Source organism: Sturnira hondurensis, unplaced genomic scaffold, assembly GCF_014824575.4.
Source record: "Sturnira hondurensis isolate 20B ecotype Veracruz unplaced genomic scaffold, ASM1482457v3 Scaffold0014854, whole genome shotgun sequence".
Lineage (NCBI taxonomy): Eukaryota > Metazoa > Chordata > Mammalia > Chiroptera > Phyllostomidae > Sturnira > Sturnira hondurensis.
In genome coordinates this window covers 10,556,251-10,576,845 of record NW_028087485.1, presented here as the reverse complement: position 1 = coordinate 10,576,845, position 20,595 = coordinate 10,556,251, and the positions used below count along the sequence as shown (strand labels likewise).

The following is a 20,595-nucleotide window of genomic DNA, read 5'->3' as shown; positions in this document are numbered from 1 at the left end:
CCAAGGCACCCTCTTGCCTGTTCTGCGGCTGCGAAGGCCTGGGCGGACGGTTTGGTGTGCGCAGGCGCGAAGCCTGGACCTCGCTGCAGCCCCCATCGCTTCTGGTAGTAGCACCTACGGGGTCTGCCCGCTGGCGCGTCAGTGCTCTCCCGCTCGTCCGCCCTCCTGTGTCCTCCCAGCGCCCAACACGCCGGGATGGCGGAGCTGCGGCCTAGCGGCGCCCCCGGCCCCACCGCGCCCCCGGCCCCTGGCCCTACTGCCCCGCCGGCCTTCGCCTCGCTCTTTCCCCCGGGGTTGCACGCCATCTACGGAGAGTGCCGCCGCCTTTACCCTGACCAGCCGAATCCACTCCAGGTTACAGCTATCGTGAAATACTGGTATGCCCTGGGCCGGGGGGAGACCGACGGGGCGGGCTGGGAAGAGTTTAAGCACCGAGGACGAAGTAATTTGCGGGGGAGGAGAAGGAGAATGGTTAAAGCACTTGGAAGGAGGGCTTCTTGCTGCGAAGGAAGGAGTTAAGGCTCAAGTTGGGAATGGGGACAAAGGGGTTAACGGAGCCTGTGAGTTGCGAAGGATTAACGAGGGTGGGGAGGTGTTGAAGGGTTAACTGGGATTAGGAGAACAGAGTGAATTGGGGGGCTGTGTAGGAGCCAAGCGGGGATCGATAGGAGAGAGAGAACTGTAAACGTGGTGAAAGGAGGGGGCGCCTGTAGGGGGTCATTATTGGGCAAGGAGAAGCTGGAGGGGGAGACGAGGCGGAGCCTGGGGAGCATTTGAGAGGGCTTTGGAGGAGTGCGGCTGGAGGAGCTCCCAGGGCACAAGACAGCGCTGGGCAGGGGCGGGTCTGTGGACCCCGGCTCCACTGTAGGTTAGGAAGGGAGCAAGTTCTGAGCTCCCTGCTTGTGATGAGGAAGCTCAGCTTGTGATGAGGAAGCTCAACATCTCACTCGCCTTTTGATGCTTTCCTAATGAGCTCAGACATCATATCAGTCCACTGCTTTTGTGTTCAAGTTTCACGAAACAACTTTTCCTGATAAACTTTCTGCTTACTCTGCACAGTGCTCTTCGTGCAGAGCTTCCTCTAGCCCTGCAGCTGCTTTGCTGTAAAGACATTGACTAGAACAGAGGCAGGGCCAGGGAGACCCATGGTTTGGCTGAGGATGGAAGGACAGTAAATGCTGAAGACCTGGGGACTTGAATAGGGTGGAAGGAAAGCAGTGAGATGTTGAGCTTCCTGGCCACAAGCTTCAGGATTTAGGCAACAATTTCTCAGGGAAGCTGAGTGTAACCTTTAAGTAGCTCTTTAAGGATCGGACCTGTTTACGGATGGGCTGCCCTTGGGGGTAGAAATGGTCTTCTCTAGTTTCCCATTCCTGTTTGCAGCCTGTTTCTTCTGCAGCTTCTGGGCAAAATTGGTGTTATGGCGACTGTGGAAAGGAGCCTATCTTCGTGGTCTTTCTGGACCAAATGTTGGCCGAGGAATTGGTTGCATCTGTCCACAACCACATTCTTGCGAGCACTGTGTTAAGATGGCTCCTTCACTGAGTCCTGGAAGATGGTTCAGACAGCTGCTTGGGGTGTGGCGGAAGGGCAGGTAGTCCTGAAGGGGGACATGAGAGGCTGTCTTTGTCTTTACCTCTCCCTTTAGGATGAGTCTTTTTCCTCCAGAAATGGCAGAATCTAGGCTCGATAGGACTGAGACCAGCCCCTTGTATCAATGGGAGCATGTGGAGGCTGACAGTGTGAAGGGCCCCGGGACCAGCCACCTGCTCCTTAGGGAGGGCCGTGGGGAGCAGCCTGCCTCTGGCTGGTAGTAAGGAGGAGGTATAGCCAGCGGTACAGTCCTCTCTGGGAAGCAAACTGTTCTTTGGTTGAAAGGAGTTTTTGAAGAGAGCTTCTGAGTGAAAAGCAGCTCTTGATAACTTAATCCCCATTCTAATTGCACCTCTATATTTAAATATGTATTGTGATGAGCTCCATTGGATTGTGTCATGAGAAAAGTAGGCCTGGCTCTGCCATGCTGTTTATTCGGATCTCAAATTGAGTATCAGGAGAAATTTCTCTACAGACTTGGGCAACTGTTTTTGTCACCAAGTGGCCATGGAGGGTGGAGTTGTGCGTGAAACGTATTGAAGCACATGCAAGGGACTAAGACTGGTTTGGGCAACTCTTTTTTTCCCTCCTGCTGCAAACTTGTTAAGCCAGGCAGGACTTATCTTCAGAGATGGACTAACGTAGTGATGAATAAAGACAATGGCACAGAACTCTGTGGGGTTAGAAATGCTACCTAGATGCAGAAAAATATAAGCATAAACAGCCCAGCAACTGGTTCTTCCTAAGATTTAAAGGATTTTGCATGAGGAAGGTCCTAAAATTAATTCATCCATGTCCCTCACATTTGGCGTTCCACAAGACCTGTTCAGTTCTCATAGCAGGCTGACCAAGGCTGTCTAGGTCTAGCTGTGGTGCAAGATACCTTGGGATTCCTTTTTTGGGGACACGGGGTGGCTCTTTGGCTAGTCAACCCTGATCAACAAGGACATGCTGGCCAAAAGCTGAGACTTAAGTGACCAGGGAGCAGAAGCATAGAGGCAGAGCCTGTACTTTGGGTCCACCCCACTCCTGCAGCTGCTGTGGGGAGTGAAGTCCAGTGTTCAAGGAATTAAGTTGAGGGACGCCCTGGGTCCTTGGATGACATCGTTTTCTAAGTGCAAAATATGAACATTTTCTACAGACTCATCTGCCTTCTGTCAGGTTTCTGAGTAAATAAAGCAGAATTCTGTGTTCAAGGGTGAGGCTCATTCGGTCTGACTCTTGGTTGGCCCCTGTAATCTGAGTTTTAAGGTAAAGAAGTCTCTCTCCTTGATGCAGTACTTCCTGGGAGACTTGGCCAGGAAGAGGGCTGCAGTGGAGTGGCAGGTGTAGCACGGAATGGTGGGTGCAGTTTTGCCTCTTGTTGCTTGGTGGACTGAGGCTGAAGGAGGGGACTAGGAATTTGCAGTGGGGCACTGGAGCAGACACGGAGCCTGTACTCACTACCATCTGTTCCTGGGCTCTGTAGCTATCATGGGGTCCTTTCAGAGATAGCTGCCCTTTTCTTTCCTCCCTTCCCTGACAAGCTGTCCTAAATCCAACTGGTTGTGGAATTAGTGAAATTATTTTAGAAAATCAGAGTTAAGGAAAGACATGGAGATTTGTCCTTTTTCCTAATCCACTCAGTTGAGATTCTAAGCTATTTGTAGCAACTTTCTTACAAGTTCTATAAATAACTTAGCATTTCCTAACAGAGAATAAGGGTTTTTTGAAAAGCAAATAATATCCTGGCAAAGAGGATGAAACCAGACCTATAGGTTTGTTTTAAAAAATCTATTTTAAAAAGAAAGAGGAAGGGGGAGAGAGAGACAAACATCGATTTGTTGTTCCACTTATTGATGCATTCATTGGTGGCTTCTTGCATGTGCCCTGACCTGGGTGGGGATCAACGTTGGCATAGGAAGATGATGCTTTAACCAGCTGAGCTACCTGCCCAGAGCCCTACTGGTTTTAAATAGTGTTTTAATTGCATGGTGCTGGCATGTATGCTGGGATCACACATAACATGCCTTTTCCTTGTTGTTAGTCCTCCTTTAGCGTATGGTCCCAATTGCAAAGTGCACGCCATCAGTGTCCCAGGGGCGGCAAACTTTCTGCAGTCTGGAACAGTCAGATGTATGAGGCAGCTCAAATGCAGAGTGTTTGTGGGCTAAATGCAGACTTCCTTCCCCTGATGGTTTCCATTTCTCTGTTTCTCACGTCTACCCGTTTCCCTAGTCATTCAGAAAAAAGCAGGATTTTTTTTTTTAAAGAGCATTAATTACTAAAGGGAACCCTTATTGAGTTAAATCCTCAGGGTGAGATAGTGACTGAGTCTTCCTCAACTGCCTCTCTGTTGGGATTGGGGGGAAGGGAGTTAAATGTGATCCTCAGAGGCCCCAAATAATTTAATGTTCCAGCTCTGCCTTTGAGACGGCAGTCTCCTGGGGTCATCTTCCAGCTCCAGGCGCTCCCAGAGCTCAGCCCCGCTTCCCCTGCAGTTCTGTATCTTAATCTGTGCAGAGACGAGTTAGCCTAAATTTGGCCTTTGTCACTCGCCTGATGAAAGACCAGCTTTCGTCTGTGGGGTTCGGGCCTGGGTCCGGGGGCTTTGGGTTTGTTTATAACAAACTGTAATTAACATCGGGCACAATATAGTCTTTCAGGAATTAGCTATCCAAGAGGCAAGTGCCCATTGGGGATGCTCGGGATGGTCTTTCAGCAGAGGCCAGTTGGATTGACTGATGCACCTCTTGCCTGGAAGCATGAAATGTTTACAGGCACCATGGAAGAGAGATAATCCCTGCCAACCCCACTTGGGATTGGAATTTGAAACAGGAGGAAGCAAAAGTGGCAACTGTCAGCCTGTTTTATTTCTAAAAGAAGTCCCACCTGTTGGGGATAGGAGAAAGGAGTCTGTCGTGTTTGTGGGACTGGGCAGCCTCCAGCCAACCAGCCCTTGGTCTTATCCCAGAATAGCATGGCCTCCCCTTTATTTAATCTTTCACCCTAGGTTCCTCCAGTTTGGGGCCTTTTAGGTTTGCAAGCCAGAGCCTTTTAGCTTCACACTGTCTGCATTCAGGCTCACACTGACACCCCCGCGCTTTGTCTTTTGCAGGTTGGGTGGCCCAGACCCCTTGGACTATGTTAGCATGTACAGGAACGTGGGGAACCCTTCTGCCAACATCCCTGAGCACTGGCACTACATCAGCTTCGGCCTGAGCGATCTCTATGGTGACAACAGAGTCCATGAGTGAGTGTGTTCCATTTGCCCCCCCGCCCCCACCAGCCCCCTTCACCTGCCTGAGCCTTTTTTCTGAGGTTTTTCCTGAGCAGGAGTGATGTCTTAGTCTTGTAGGGTTGGCACTTCTCAGGTGGAATGTGTCAACGTGGTCCAGATAGCACCTGAGCTCTGCTTATCTGGTGCAAGAAAGTGTTGATGATGCACAAGAGTTCTAAAACTGCCAGGTTTTTCCAGGGTTGCTTTGGTGTTTGAGCTCAGAGGACAGTTAGCATAGCTATGACCTAGAACTTGTGTGGATGCTTTTCATTTTCTTTTCCCCCCTGCTAGCTTATTATGAAAAATTGTATACATAAAGCAAAGTTGGAAGAGTTTTATAATGAACAGTCATATACCCACTGCCTAGATTCCACCATTAACATTTCATTCTGCTTGCTTTATCAGGAATATGTCCATCCCTATATCCATCTCTGTCCTTCTGTCCATCTTACCTACTTTCTCATAACCGACAGTTATCTGTGCTCAGATTAGCCACAGTACGTTTTTTGTCCTGGTCTTCCTTTTATTTGCTGCCTTGTATACTGCTAAATCCTACTTGTCTCTCCTATTTCTCTCTATAATCACCAAATTTGGACACATTTTAATATTAAGATAAACATAATCAACCTAGGCCCTGGCCGGGTAGCTCAGTTGGTGAGAGCAGGGGTACCCAGCCCCAGGTTGGGCCATGGACTGGACAGTAGAAACCAGCTATGAGCTAAGCTCCACTTCCTGTCCACCCCTGCCCCTGTTCCGTCTTATAGGAAACTGGTCCCTGGTGCCAAAAAGGCTGAGGACCTCTGGGGTAAAGCCTTATTCTAACACACCGAGAGTGCAGGTTTGATCCCCCGTCGGCACATACAAGAAGCAACCAGTGAATGCATAAATAAGTGGATCAACAAAATGATCAACTCGATCTTTCTTTCTCTTTCTCTCAAATCAATAAATAAAAAGTAAACCAATGAACTTAGTAGTAAATCAGTTAAAACAACAGCAACAGTAATCATAATAAAAGCTAACATTTATTGAGCATCGATTATGAGCCAGGCATTCTTCTGATCACTATTTTATTTAAAAAATAAAACTAATTTTATTTTCAGCATGACTGTATAATGCACGTAGGTACTAATATTTGCTCCACTTTGCAGATGAGGCAACTGAGACAGAAAAAGATTTTATAACTTGCTTAAGGACACGCAGCATGGCAATGACGGAACCAGGATTCTGGCACAGGCAGTCTGGCTTCAGAGTCCACCCTCCCACAACCGTGCTCTGTTGCCTCTCAAGCAATCATACAGTAGTTCTAATAAGCCACTATGTGTAATTTTAAAAAACAGAAATGGAAATTTCATTTCCATTTATACTCTTTTGAGGGAGGGCCTCTTTAAATGCCATCTTTCCTGCCCCTCATTAGTACAATTAATTAAGGGCTGATTGTATTTCTATTATCATATCTTCTGTTTTTGCTTTCTATACTTTTTCTTTTCTTTCTTTCTTTCTTTTTGTACCTCTTCTACTGCCTTTTTCATATCTTGGTGGTGGCTGCTTAGTGTAGGTTGAAAAAATAGCAAAGCTCGTCCTGCCCCGTCTCAGCGTAAAAGGCTAATTGTGGAGGTGATGATGATGGTGATATGATGATGAAGAAGATGATAAGTCTTTTCTTTTTTCTTTTTTGTTCTGCTTCTTCCTATCTTTCATATCATGTCAAATGCTTTACAGTTTTATCAGGTATTTTTGTTACCTCCATTTTCTATATAAACTGAATCCCTTGAGATGTTAAATGTATTGGCTAAAGTCACACATCTAGGCTGTAAAAGTTATGGTTGAATTGAGCTTTCTGAGTCCCAAATCTGAGCCATTAGCCATTGGGCTATACCACCTCTCTGATCGCGTGCCCAACCCAGCCTCCTCTTTTCTCGTGTGGAACTCAGAGTCCCAGGCCTCTCCTCGCTGATTAAGAGTCAGGAGCAGTGCCTGGGCCTGCCTTTGCAGCCTTCTAAGTGGCTCCATTGCAATGTAAGCAGAAGGCTTTGGGAACAGGGAATTAATCCTGCTGAACAGGGACCCTGCATTACAGTATTAATGATGGAGATGGAATAGCAAACAGATGCAGGGAGTAAAGGGACTGTGCTGGATTTAAATGTGTGCCCTTAATGAGAACCTGCAGAGGGTATTTAGTGCAGCTAGCCTGTACTTTTTTGCTGACAGATTTATAATAGTTAAAAGAGTACCATTTCCTTTGTGGCTTAAATATTCTTATAGTCTCCCTGCTTATCAGGTAGGGATTCAAGGCCCAAAGTGATGTGAGGAACATGATTGAGAAAGCTCCATATTTCAGAAGGGGCAACCTCAGTTTGAAAGAGGGTCTTCCTTACTGTTTTTCCTAGTTCAACAGCACCCTTGTACATATGGGCCACTTCTGTATTTCTGAAGCACTTTGATATTCATGTCGTTTGCGACAGTGATGAGACCTTCATTGGGCTTTCACCTCACCACTCAAACCTAGTGCTTTCTGCTGTTCTATCCTTTCCCTGGAAGGACATGGTGGGATGCTCTTAGAAATTTGCCCAGCTCTTGGGTATATTGCAGAAGGTACAAGGACCTTCGTACTGGGGCGACTTGCAGAAGGTACAAGTACCTTCGTACTGGCCTTGTACTGGGGCGACTGGTCTCTTCTCAATCCTGGTAAGTTTCTTGAAGAAAAGTTTGCTTTTCCAAACGTGTCATGTGGCAGGGCCTCTTTGAAACTGGTGCGTGATTCTTATTTAATTTAGTGCTCGAAGCTGAGGTCAGAAAGGCAAGTGTTCTACCTTCCAGCGTAAGTGCTAAGAGGTGTTGACTGGAAATTGTAGCAAGTGAATTTCCGGCAGTGTTCTTCTCCCACTGTCCTTTGTCTTCTCCTTCAGTGAAGAAAGGACAGGTGCGTTGGTTCATTTATTCACCCTGCGTTCATCAAGCACCTGTTTTGTACTAGATACAGAACATCACACTGGGCGTGTTGGGAACAAAATGCCAAGACGTAACTTCTGTCTCAAGCTCATGTCCTTGAGGGCAAGTAAACTTAAGAGCTGAGTAATCAGTGCCTCCCTCTGTGGGTGTAGAACACACTCTGGTAGCAGAGTGGAGCCAGGGACTGTTGGTGGGGCTGCTGGATCCGAAGAGGCTCCCAGGAGGAGGCGGAGTCAGAGCGGGGTCTGGTGAGCAGGATCCTGGGTGAGGCCCGCAGCCTGGCACCGCGGCACCCCAGCATTTCCCTCTCTGGACCTGGAGAGGCTTCTTCCAGTCCAGGGTTCCGGAAACTTCTAGTGCCGCCTGCATACGTGATTTTCGCCACCTGTAGAATGTTATCTACTACATGTTCTCTTTAAATGAACCCTCCTTTTAAAAACCGATATAAATTTCTTCAAAGTTAAATCACTGTCATATGTGGAAGCCACTATCACTTGCTGTATTTTAAAGGTAATTATGGAAATTAACACGGTAATAACAAAGCAGTGTTATTAAATTCTAATTTGGGTAATTATGGAAATAGATACAGTGATAACAAAGCAATGTTATTTAATTCTGGTTTAGTAGGGTGGCCTGTCACAGATTCTAAGCCTGAGGCCACCTTTCTCTTTGTTCAAGAGATTAGCGAGAAGTGTGAGAGAGATGTTAAAAAGATATGCTAATGCACTTCCTGCCAAGATGGAGGCATAGGTGGAAACACTGTGCCCCCTCCCACAACTAAATTTAAAGACAGAGAAGTTTTAGAAACAAAAACGCAGCCAAAACAGTGAAAATTGAACTGTACCGAAGTCCGACAACAACGAACCACTCAGCCAGACCGTGTCACAACCCAGCAACTGGGTCGCCTGGCCCTGGTGAACACCTAAGGCTCCGCCCTTCATACATAACAGGTGCAAACAGACCAAAACATTATGAATCAAGAACAGCTCAAAGCCCCAGAGCCTATAATTCGAAGTGACCAAGAAATAGCCAACCTTTCAGCTGCATAGTTCAAAATACTGGTGATCAGGATGCTCACAGACTTGGTTGATTTTAGCCACAAATTAGAGGAACAAATGAAGGCTAAACTAATTGAAATGAAGGGAAATGCACAGGAAACCAATAGTGGTGGAAAGGAAACTGGGACTCAAATCAAGGGAGTGGACCAGAAGGAAGAAAGAAACAACCAAACAGAAAAGAATGAAGAAACAAGAATTCAAAAAAATGAGGAGAGGCTTAGGAACCTCCAGGACATCTTTAAACGTTCCAACATCCGAATTTAGGGGTACCGGAAGGGGAAAAGAAACAGCCATGAATGGGAAAAATATTTGAACAAATAATAAAGGAGAACTTCCCCAGTCTGGCAAAGGAAATAGACTTCCAGGAAATCCAGGAAGCTCAGAGAGTCCCAAAGAAGTTACATCCAAGAAGGAACACACCAAGGCACATCATCATTACATTAGCCAAGATTAAAATGAAGGAGAGAATCCCAGAAGCAGCAAGAGATAAGGGGACAGTCACCTACAAAGGAGTGCCCATCAGACTGTCAGCTGAGTTCTCAAAAGAGACCTTACAGGCAAGAAGGGGCTGAAAAGAAGTATTCCAAGTCATGAAATCCAAAGACCTACAGCCAAGATTGCTGTATCCAGCAAAGCTTTCATTTAGAATGGAAGGACAGATAAAGTGCTTCTCAGATAAGGTCAAGTTCAAGGAGTTCATCATCACCAAGCCCTTATTATATGAAATGCTAAAGGGACTTATATAAGAAAAAGAAGATGAAAAATATGAACAGTGAAAGGACAGCAAACTCACAGTTATTAACAACCACACCTAAAACAAAAGCAAACCAAGAGGACAGCTAGATCAGGAGTGGAACCATAGAAATGAAGAACACATGGAGGGTTAGCAACAGGGGAGTGGGAGGAGGAGAAGAGGGGAGAAGGTACAGAGAATAAGTAGCATAGACGGTAGGTAGAAAATAGACAGGGGGAGGGCAGGAATACTGTGGGAAATACAGAATCTAAAGAATTTGTGATACAGGGACATGAACAAAAGGGGAGAATGGTGTTGGAGGGGTGTGCATGGTGGAGGGGAGTGAAGGGGGGGAATAGGACAACTGTAATGACATAATCAATAAAATACATTTAAGAAAAAAAACGATATGCTAATGCCAGATAGAGCCTGACCCCAGACATTAGAAAAAGTGAAAGAAAACTGAAAAGGGAACTTTTTTCAAAAGTATAATTCAGAATTGTCTGTTGTTATGGATAAATAGGAAACACTGATCTGGCCCATCTCCCGTGACCGTGCAGTTGAGGAAAGTCCAGCAGGCTGCCAAAGGCCATAGAGCAAGTTCATGAGAGCAGCAGGACCCCCTCAGGTCTCTGCCGTTCTGTGCTCCCGGCCATGACTGGGGAGACTTGGTCATGATGGGGCTTTGTCTTTAAGATGACAATATAAAAAGCCTTTTTTAGTTTTTACTATATTCTGTGTTAGTGCTAAATTCTTAATATAAACTTTTCATTTTATGTTACCCCCACAGTAATTTTACGGCCTAAAGAATTCTTATTATCTGTTGCTATAGACACAGAAACGTACACTTGGAGAAGTCCTTCCCGCACAGGTGGTAAGTTAGAAGCCAGGTCCGGCCACCCCACAGCCTGCATTCTTAGCCACTGTGCCGTGTCGCCTTTCTGTTTTAATTAGTCAACAGCATTTATTAAATGTCTGCTGGGCACCTCCTCCCGTTAAGATCTTCTCCTCGCAGCTTCTTGAGGACCGTCTCTGAGCCCAAGGGACAGCAGGAGCCCAAGCGTTTCCTGCATTTTTTTCTCACTCCTGGCAGGCTTCCTTTAGGCACAGGAGGGGAGCCCCTTCCTGGTCGCCCTGAAAAAGGGTGAAGAGTAAACCGATTGGATGAGCTCTGGGATGGCCAGTGCCATCCACGTTTTTCCCCCCCAATTTACATTCAGGAAAGGAAACGGGACAAGAGAGCACTTGTTTAGATTAAAAGGTTCTTAAGGGGCTGTTTCTGAAGTCAGAGAGATGGAACGAGTTTCAGCTCTCTTCTAGGGACCCTAAGGCTACTCCCAACACGTCAGCAGCAGAGACCGTCCTGTTGGTCTTGCCTGGACTCGCGAGGTGTGAGGCAGCTGAGCCTCGGCTGCCAAGTGCCTGTCGGAAGCCTGCAGCTCTGGCTCTTTCCTTTGTGGCCAGGCAGCTGTGGGCTGGAACGTAGAGATTGTGGGCTGTGCAAGAGGTGGCTCTCTGCGAGGATTTTGGGCTGCCCCTGCTGCTGCCAGCAGCTCTGGCTGGACCCAAGCTACAAGGGGGGTGGGGGGCGATTGCCTAACCATGGCACAAGGGCTGGCCAGGCATAGAGTGTGATCTCAGGCATACTTCCCTGAGGCAGACTTCACTGGGCAGGTCATCTGCTGTATACCTCGGGCTGGTTCCAAAGACAGCCTCTGTGTGGTGTTGGCCCCAAAGCTGGCAGCTCCGCAGGGTACAGCCCACACCACCTCTACTGTCTTGGCGATGTGGGCTCTCTCCCACAAATGCTGGCTTTTCAGCAGGTACATCCATGGAGTTTGGAGTTGTTCTTATTCCCTGTGGGGGCTGCAACTGCTGGTGACTGGTTTTCTGTGGCTGCCTCTGCTGCGTTGGTAGAGAGCCTCTTCCCTTCAGGTCCCTCTCAGCCGGGCTCTGCACTGAATGAGTTATTTATTAAAACACTGGATACAGATTAACTTTTCCACTTGTTGTTTTGTGCGGTCTTGGTCCCCTACAGACGGGAAATGCTAATTTTCCCTCTTCAAAACTTAGTTGGCAGGAACTTTCCGTGCCATTTCAGCTGCTGGGGTTTCCAGTGGAAATCCTTGCTGCGGCACCTGCCCCTGGAGCATGGTTGGATCTTCCTCCAGTTGGGTGGTTTGCTTTCCTCCCAAAGCTCTCTCCAGACTAACAACCGGAATGCCTCTGTAAGCCATGCACACAGATGGCAGGTCCCCACCCCACCCCCGCTGGGCACAGCAGGCCGAGGAAATGCTGTGTAGGGGGCCAGGTCTCCCTGAAGCTGCATCCCCACTGCTTTTCATCTCAGAGGTGTTTAGTTTCCGGATGCCCACTGGGGTGACGTGGTGGCTGCTCTCTGCTGAGGGACGAGGCTTGGGGTTACCTGGAAAGAACGGGAGGCCCTTGATTTTGGCCCAGGGTGGGAATAGGGGCCAGTAGCAGGGCTAGAGTTCTTCCTGAAGGTGAAGCCACCACCCCTGGTTGGGTGTCAGGCCCCAGAGCTCTGAGTTTTAAAATGGTGAGCATTCCTTTCTTTTTGTAACCACAGGGACACCTAAGGCATTGTGGGGCTCCCGCAGGTCTGTGTGGGTGTGTGGTTTCACCCTTTACAAAGCGTTTCATTTGTGGCATGGATTAGCTCTTCCACCATGGGGTAGGGATTCCAGATTGTTCAACCGAGAGTCCCTTAGCAGTAAGGGGACAGTTGGGAAGAGGTTCCTTGATCTGGTCTGGTCAAACTCACTTTAAAAAGTCCAAGAGGAGGATTGCTAGGCTTAGTTTGGTGACTACTTTGTAAGGTATGTAAGTGTTGAAGGGCCGTGTTGTGGTCCTAAAACTAATATAATGCTGTGAAGTCAATTATCTTTTAGAAGACGTCAGAGAGGCCTGACGGTTGGCGCCCTGGGCTGGTCAGCACTGTGAGATTTCCTTATCTTCTTGCAGAGGGAGGCAGAAACTCAAAGCTTTATGGGTGTGACATGATCAGCTCTCTCAGTCTTAGGATTCTTCCCGGTTCAGCCCGTCCCTCTAGACTGTTGTCTTTCACACTGTGGCTTTTTCCACATTGAATGCTGGTCTGCACACCTGCTGTGTTCCAGGTCTGGGTTTACTGGCAGCTCCTTTGCCTAGCATTCTGACTCAGCGGTCTTGACTCTGGACTTTGGCCTTTGACTCCTGCACTCATTCCACTGTCCCACTGAGTTAAGCTTTTGTTTCAGTACCTCAGTCCTGATGTCTGGTCTTAAGATGCGTATGGAGTGATCTTGTCCTCCAACCTGAGCCCTGTAGGAACGTCTTTTCGCCCCTGCACACACCTTTACAGCTTGCTGACCTGCCTGCTGAGCACTCCCGCGCAGAGCTCTGGACTCTGCAGCACGCCCCTCTGCCCTCTGCCCCCCAGCAAAGTCTTGTCAAGTCCCCGATACAGGCAGAACATTGGAAAAGATTGGGGTTAAGGGACAATGAGAAGTCATACTTGACTCCTGCCTTTGAAAAACCCAACATCTGCTTGATGAGAAATGGCAAAGTCCCTGGGAAAGAAGGTAGTGAGGATCAGGGCTGGGAGCAGCTTGTGGCTTTATCTGACTTCTGTGTCTTTGAAGCTGTCTCTTCACCCTGTGACCCTCAGTGCTGCAAGAGACTTTAAAAAATGTAATAATAATTGCAAACAGTTATAACTCTTACTGTGTGCAAGCACTATTCTAAGTGCTTTTATATAAACTCATTTAATCCTCAAAACAGCTCTATAGGGTGGGGATCACCAGTCTTATTTTACAAGGGAACTGAGGCACAGAGGTGTGGAGGAACTTACGTGCCTAGTTAGTGCATGCTGGCTCTGGGCTTCGTAAACACAGGTAGTCTTACCTCAGCAATCCTCACCCTTCCCTTCCTCCACCTGTGTGTAGAGTGGGCTGGAGCTGGGAACCCTATTGCAATCATGCAACTAAATTCAAAGGTGTCTTGGATTAATGGAGTGTGAATAGTTAAGCAGGAAGTGCTCTGTAGGGAAAATGTGAGCTGGACATTGAAGCAACTTTGTAGAAAAGAAAGAATCCTGCTAGGTAATGGCAAGAAGGTAGAATTGGAGAGAGGGGGACAGAATCCTGTGTCATCTCTCAAGTCAAGGCCAGGAAAGTCTGCAGCTCTTAAAGAACAAATGTGGTGCTTCCTGCTTAGATGACAAGTTCACTTGGTTGTGCTTCTAGGGTCAGTGTGCTTCGGGTGAGGCCCCAGGAGCAAGTCTCAACCAGGATGGGTGGAGTGTCTGACCCCTCCCTCTGGGGAGGGGGCAGAGATGAGGGCCACCCAGAGCACAGGGCGTTGGCACCATCTGGCTGAGGAGTCCGCAGTGCCGATCTCTGGAGGACTTTTGTGCTGATGAAAAGATGTCTTGTCACCCTGCAGAGGGTATTTTTTCCTTCTGTGCAGATTTTCATATCAGTTTTTTAAAAAGTTTCTGTAATCGTTTTTAAAATTAGTCGACTTTATTTTTAGAGCAGTTGCACACTTACGGAAAATTGAACAGGTAATATAGAGAGTTCCCATATACCTTTTCTCTTCTCTGCTTATAGTTTCCTTTATTCTTAATATCTTGCTTTAGTGTGGTACATTTGTTACAATCAATGGCCAGTACTGATACATTTCTATTAACTAATGTCCCTATATTAGGGTTCGCTTTTTGTGTTATGCAGTTTTATGGGTTCTGACAAATACGTGTTTTGTATCCACCATCACAGTGTCACACAGAATAGTTTCATTGCCCTAAAAATGCCCTGTGCTTTGCCCATTCATTCCTTACTCCCTCCTCCCAAACCCCTGGCAACCACTGATTGTTTTATTGTCTCTTTAGTGTTGCCTTTTCCAAAATAGCGCATAGTTGGAATCATACAGTAAGTAGCCTTCTCAGGCTGACTTCTTTCATTGAGCAATATGCATTAAAGGTTTCTCTGTGTGTTTTAGGGGCGTGATACCTCATTTCATCACTGCATAATATTCCATTGTATTGTGTACTATAGTTTATCCATTCACATATTGAAGGATATCTTGGTTGGTTCCAGTTTTTGGCAGTTTTGGCAGTTTTGAATAAAGCTGTTATAAAATACATTTGTATCTAGGTTTTTGTGTGGACATAAGTTTTCAGCTCATTAGGGCTAAATTGCTAGAACATGTGATAAGATTTTGTGTAGCTTTGTAAGAAACGGCCAAACTGTCTTCCAGAGCGGCTCTGCCTTTTGGGTTCCTACTGGCGATGAATGAGTTCCTCTCGTTCTGTGTCTTTGCCAGCATTGTCAATTTGGGCATTTTAGCCATTCTAATAGGGGTGGAGTGGTGTCTTACCGTTGTATTAATTTGCAGTTTCCTAGTAACGTGAGATGTTGAACATCTTTTTGTATGCTTATCTGCTGTCTGTGGCTATCCTTTGGTGACAAGCTTTGTTTTTGTTTCTCTCCTCCCATTCCACCCTGACCACATATACTTCCTTTTTCACAGCGTGAGTTTAGACAGTGGAAGTAATGAAGTCTTCTGGCATATTTTCCTTTGGGTCACTTTTCAAGCCATGAAGTGAGTTAGTTCCCTGAGTAGGGGCTAGGCCCACATCTGAATTCCCATCTCCGTTGGCTTTAACTGGGGCTGACTCAGGAGTTCTCTGCCTTCTTTTCCCCAACAATGGTGTCTTCAGTGAAGTCCACAGCTGGCCCTGGGGCCTACTACTGCATCCCAAGGTTCATGATTGATCATGTCCTCCAGGGCAGGCTGTGGGAAGGCTGGGTGCAGTCTTGCCAACTGCAGACCCCAGCGAGCCTAACCTTGCCTCAGGTGACAAGTGAGTGCGCCAGGCTCCTGGAGGTCCCGGCCAGACTTCCATCTCTGTCTCTCTCTCTGTCTCTCTCTCTCTTTCTCTCTCTCAGTTGAATGAGGTCAAGAGGATTTTCCAAAATCCAAAACTTTCCTGGCCTCTACTTTTCCTGTTCTATCGATCATTGTTGTCATTTTTCAGTTATGTTTGCTTTTTTCATTTGTAAAGACAATTGACCCATTGTACCCAAAATGTTGAAAATTACAGAAGGATTTAAAAAAATTATTCCTAACCCTATTACCTATTATAGTGAAGCTGTGCATTGCTCTGGTCACGCAACCACATGAAGACTGTAGTTGGTGAAAATAGATAGTACGAAGTCCCTGAGGTAGGAAGGGTCCAAGGAACAGAAAGAAGGCCAATACGGGGCTTGTAGGAGAGGAGAAGAGCGGAGCAAGAGGAGGGGGAGAGTTTGAAGGCAGTGGAAAGAAGGTGCCATCGAACAAATCATCTGCTGACGGAGGAGGGAGAGTTCGATGTGGGGCAGGAGTGGAGCTTCGGGACACTCGCCGCAGCGTGGGACCCCAGCACTGATGCAACAGCAAGAGAACGGAACCGAGGGATCATTTTATTTCCCTAAAAAGGAAACAGCAGCGAAAGTGTCTCAAAGGAAATGCCATTAAGATATTTGAATCTGCCTTTGATAGTGACTGAAAAGAAACCTCGTTGCTTTTTAACACTGTCTTATCTTGCTTGGCGTTGAATGTCTCAGCCTGATTATCTTTGGGGGCAGCAGTGGGAATATTATCACCATTTAGTACTTGCTCGGCTGTGACGTGATGTGCTTGTGTACAGAACACACAAAAGTACGGTCTTTGGCGAACTGAGATGCTTGAAAGATTTGTTTCTTCCCATTACTGTCACTCAGATGTCTCAGTCTTCCGGGGCATTTGGCTCCCAGAGTCCCGGATGATAGTGGGTAGACAGAAGGCCCTTGGGAAGAATCCCTTGCTCTTGGGTATGCAGGAAGCCCCCAGGCTGTACACCTGTGTACAGATGGCACCTCGCTTCCCAAGTTGGACTCTTGCTGCCATGGCCTAGCCTGTCTTTTTTTTTTTTTAAGGTCTTTGTATAGATGTTGCTTTAAGCCAAAGCCAAGAGTTGCAGCTGTCATAATGATGCCAAGAAACTCGGGCACCAGGCTCTTCGTTGGCCCAGAATTCCTAGAGAGCGCTATTCTGGCTTGGAATTGCCCAGGGGACTGGCTGACCTTTCAGCTGCGTGGTGGTGGTTGGGAATAGAGGGAAGAAGGTAGAGTAGGTCTCCACTAGGGGAGAGTGAGCTGTGAGTTTTCAACACCCTGCAGAGAAATGTTCTGCTGCTCCAGGCTTCGTGCTTTGGTTCGATTTAGTGTCTCAGTCTGGGAAGTCTTTGCTCACTGGGATAGAGTTAAGCCACATAAGTGTTGGGAGCCAGGTGCGTTTGTTTGGCTGGATTCTCAGCTATATCAGTCTTGGGACTTTCTATTTTTAAATCTGAGGAATGCTGTGGGAATGTGGTCCTTGGCTCCCAGCAAGGGATCTCAGGAAACATCTACTTGAGTGAGGCAAATGCATTCCCCGAATCTGGTTGGATGCCATGTAGTGAGTCAAAGAGCATCTACTATTCACAGTTAAAACTCAAAGGTGACTGCCCTGCACTCTGGCCTCACTGCGCTCCCAGCTCAGCGTGAGCGCGCAGTCTCAGCTGGTGGGTTTCTTTCTCTCATCCTCCCTTCCCTTTCCTTTCTTCTTTCTTTCTTTCTTTTTTTAAGACTTTATTTATTTTATATTTTAGAAAGGGGGAGAAAGGGGGGGGGAAGAAACATCAATGTGTGGTTGCCTGTCTCACACTCCCTACTAGGGACCTGGCCCACAACCCAGGCATATGTGCTAGACTGGGAATCGGACCAGCAACCCTTTGATTCCCAGGCTGGCACCGAACCACTGAGCCACACCAGCCAGGGCCGGCCTGTCTTCCTTCCTCCCTCCCTCCCTTCCTTTCTTGTTTTTAATTAAAATAATTTTTTCTATTACACTTGCCATTCAATATTATATTAGTTTCAGGGGTACAGTATAGTGGTAAGACATTTATATAACTTACAGAATGACCCCCAGATAAGTCTAGTACCCACCTGGCATCGTACATAGGTATTACAGTATTGTTGGCTGTATTCCCTGTGCTGAACTTTACATTCCTGTGACTATTTTCTAAGTGCCAATTTGTGCTTTTTAATCCCTTCACCTTTTTCCCCAGCCCCCAACTCCTTTATTGCTCTGTTATTTGTTTAAGATTATACAAAATTAATATGTTATAGCTGAAAGTTAAAAAAGAATCTTAGCTATGTCAGAATATTACCATACAAACATACTTCAAAAGAATTTTACAAAGTTTTATACCTAGGATATAGTACTTTTGCAGCTACCAGACACCATTTCAAAACTGCTAATGAAGTATCAGTTATCAGTAATTGCGAATTGTTCAAAATAAAACATCATCTTTGCAAATGTTTAGTAAGTGTTTGCTGAACTCTGTTGTAATGACAGTCACTCAAAGTCTGGTTACAGTCGGGAAGAGTCTCAGGTCTGGTTTGAGGGTTCTGGGAGGGATCCAAGGTCAGGAACTTGGGCCAAGCCAAAAGAACTGGGCAGCTCTTTTTTTTTTCAAAATATATATTTTATTGATTATGCCATTACAGTTGTTCTATTCCCCGCCTTCATTCCCCTCCACCCGCACACTCCCTCCCCCACCATTCTCCCCCCCTTAGTTTATAACCACGTGTCTCAAGTTCTTTAGATTCTATATTTCCCCTACTATTCTTGCCCTCCCCCCTATTTTCTCCCTACCGTCTATGCTATTTTCTGTGCCTTCTCCCCCCTTCTCCTCCTCCCATTCCCCTGTTGCTAACCCTCCATGTGATCTCCATTTCTATGGTTCCACTCCTGATCTAGCTGTCCTCTTGGTTTGCTTTTGTTTTAGGTGTGGTTGTTAATAACTGTGAGTTTGTTGTCCTTTCACTGTTCCTATTTTTCATCTTCTTTTTCTTACATAAGTCCCTTTAACATTTCAGTAGAATAAGGGCTTGGTGATGATGAACTCCTTGAATTTGATTTAATCTGAGAAGCACTTTATCTGTCCTTCCATTCTAAATGAAAGCTTTGCTGGATACAGCAATCTTGGCTGTAGGTCTTTGGATTTCATGACTTGGAATACTTCTTTCCAGCCCCTTCTTGCCTGTAAGGTCTCTTTTGAGAAATCCGCTGACAGTCTGATGGGAAGTCCTTTGTAGGTGACTGTCCCCTTATCTCTTGCTGCTTCCAGGATTCTCTCCTTCATTTTAATGTTGACTAATGTAATGATGATGTGCCTTGGTGTGTTCCTTCTTGGGTCCAACTTCTTTGGGACTCTCTGAGCTTCCTGGATTTCTTGGAAGTCTATCTCCTTTGCCAGACTGGGGAAGTTCTCCTTTATTATTTGTTCAAATAAGTTTTCCATTTGTGGCTGTTTCCTTCCCCCTTCTGGTACCCCTATAATCTGGATGTTGGAACGTTTAAAGATGTCCTGGAGGTTCCTAAGCCTCTCCTCACTTTTTTGAATTCTCTTTTCTTCATTCTTTTCTGGTTGGATATTTCGTTCTTCCTTCTGGTCCATTCCATTGATTTGAGTCCCAGTTTCCTTTCCATCACTATTGGTTTCCTGTGCATCTCCCTTCATTTCAATTAGTTTAGCCTTCATATGTTCCTCTAATTTGTGACTATAATCCACCAGTTCTGTGAGCATCCTGATAAACAGTGTCTTGAACTGTGCATCTGAGAGGCTGGCAATCTCTTGGTCACTTAGAGTTATGGGCTCTGGGGCTTTGAGTTCTTCTCGAGCCATCTTTTGAACTGTTCGTGCCTGTTACGTATCAGGATCGGAGTCCTAGGTGTTCACCAGAGCATGGCAACTCATCACTGGGTGGTGACGCAGTATGTGGGGGCGGGGCCAAAGAGAAGCAATGGCGGTACCATCTGCCGCCTCTCGCTGCTGCCGCCATCGCCGCCATCGCCGCCACCACTGCCACAGGTGCCGCAGCTGCCACCGTCACCGGGGCCCGCGTGTTTCGTCCCACTGCACGCGAGTGTGCCACCGCCGTCAGCCCTCCACCACTGGGTTCGCCCGCTGGGGCCTGCGCGGTCTGTCTCTCTGTGCGCGAATGTGCGACTGTGGTCAGTCGAACTGGGCAGCTCTTAAAGGATGCAGCTGATTACGCTCCACAGTCCAGAAGTGGGGAAGCTAGATGCATCTGCTGATGTTTTCAGAGAGAACTGACGAGCAGGAAGTTTCTAGTGATCTCCAACTAAACAGACGAAAGGTGAACATTAGCTTCCATGCGTGGGTGCTTGCTGGGTGCTGGGCACTGTGCCATGCCATTAAAAACCTCCCAGTCACTCTGCAAAGTAAGTGTTCTCATCCCAGTTTAATAGGTGGGGCAGCTGGTGCACATGGGAGCTACCTCACTTGCCCAAGAGTCAGCTGGAGAGGGGTGGAGCTGGGGTTTGTGTTAGCTCCTATGACCTCTGTTGTCTCTGTTCTTGCCATTGCTGCTAGACTCCTCTCTAATTTTAAGGGATTTCCACCCTAAGTCCACCCTGGGACCTCAGAGCGTGCAAGGAGCCCAGGACTAAGAATCTCTGATGTCTGCCTCCTCACTTCACAATTCTTGCACCACTGGTGAGCTCACCGCTCTGCCCAAGGCCTTCAGCCCATAACCTTGGGCTGCTGTTTCCCTCCTTACCTTCCATCCATCATTCTAGGTCTTGTAAAACTCTGCCAGTCTTCTCAGATTTAGTCTGGTTATTGAGCCTCAGGATGTACATGTCACCTGTAGTCACTCGATTGCTACCTATTGAGTGCTGACCAAGTGCCCAGCATTGCGTTGTGGTTTCAGTGTTTGTCACTCTGGGGGGCTACAGAGGAAGAAGTATGGTGAGAGTACCCAGTGTAATGGGAGAGAGCCCTGCTCAGAATGTAAGGGAGACCACATGAAGTACTGTATTAGAGATAAAACAGCTTTGGGAAAACATGGTGTGGAAAAAGGGCATATTTTCACCTAAACATGTGGTAATCAGAAGTGCTTTGATGA

General features: G+C 46.9%; 1 protein-coding gene across 2 annotated transcripts in view; it reads left to right on the top strand.

Moving 5' to 3' along the window:
* SUFU (SUFU negative regulator of hedgehog signaling) overlaps nt 1-20,595 on the top strand; it is a 100,113-nt gene continuing 79,518 nt past the window's right edge. The window contains exons 1-2 of one of the 2 annotated variants that reach the window (XM_037064038.1): nt 1-377; nt 4,691-4,825. In XM_037064038.1, coding sequence (XP_036919933.1) covers nt 196-377; nt 4,691-4,825 — 317 coding nt within the window. In that variant the 5' untranslated portion in view covers nt 1-195. The remainder of the gene's footprint in view (nt 378-4,690; nt 4,826-20,595) is intronic. The other variant, XM_037064039.1, reaches the window with a different exon arrangement.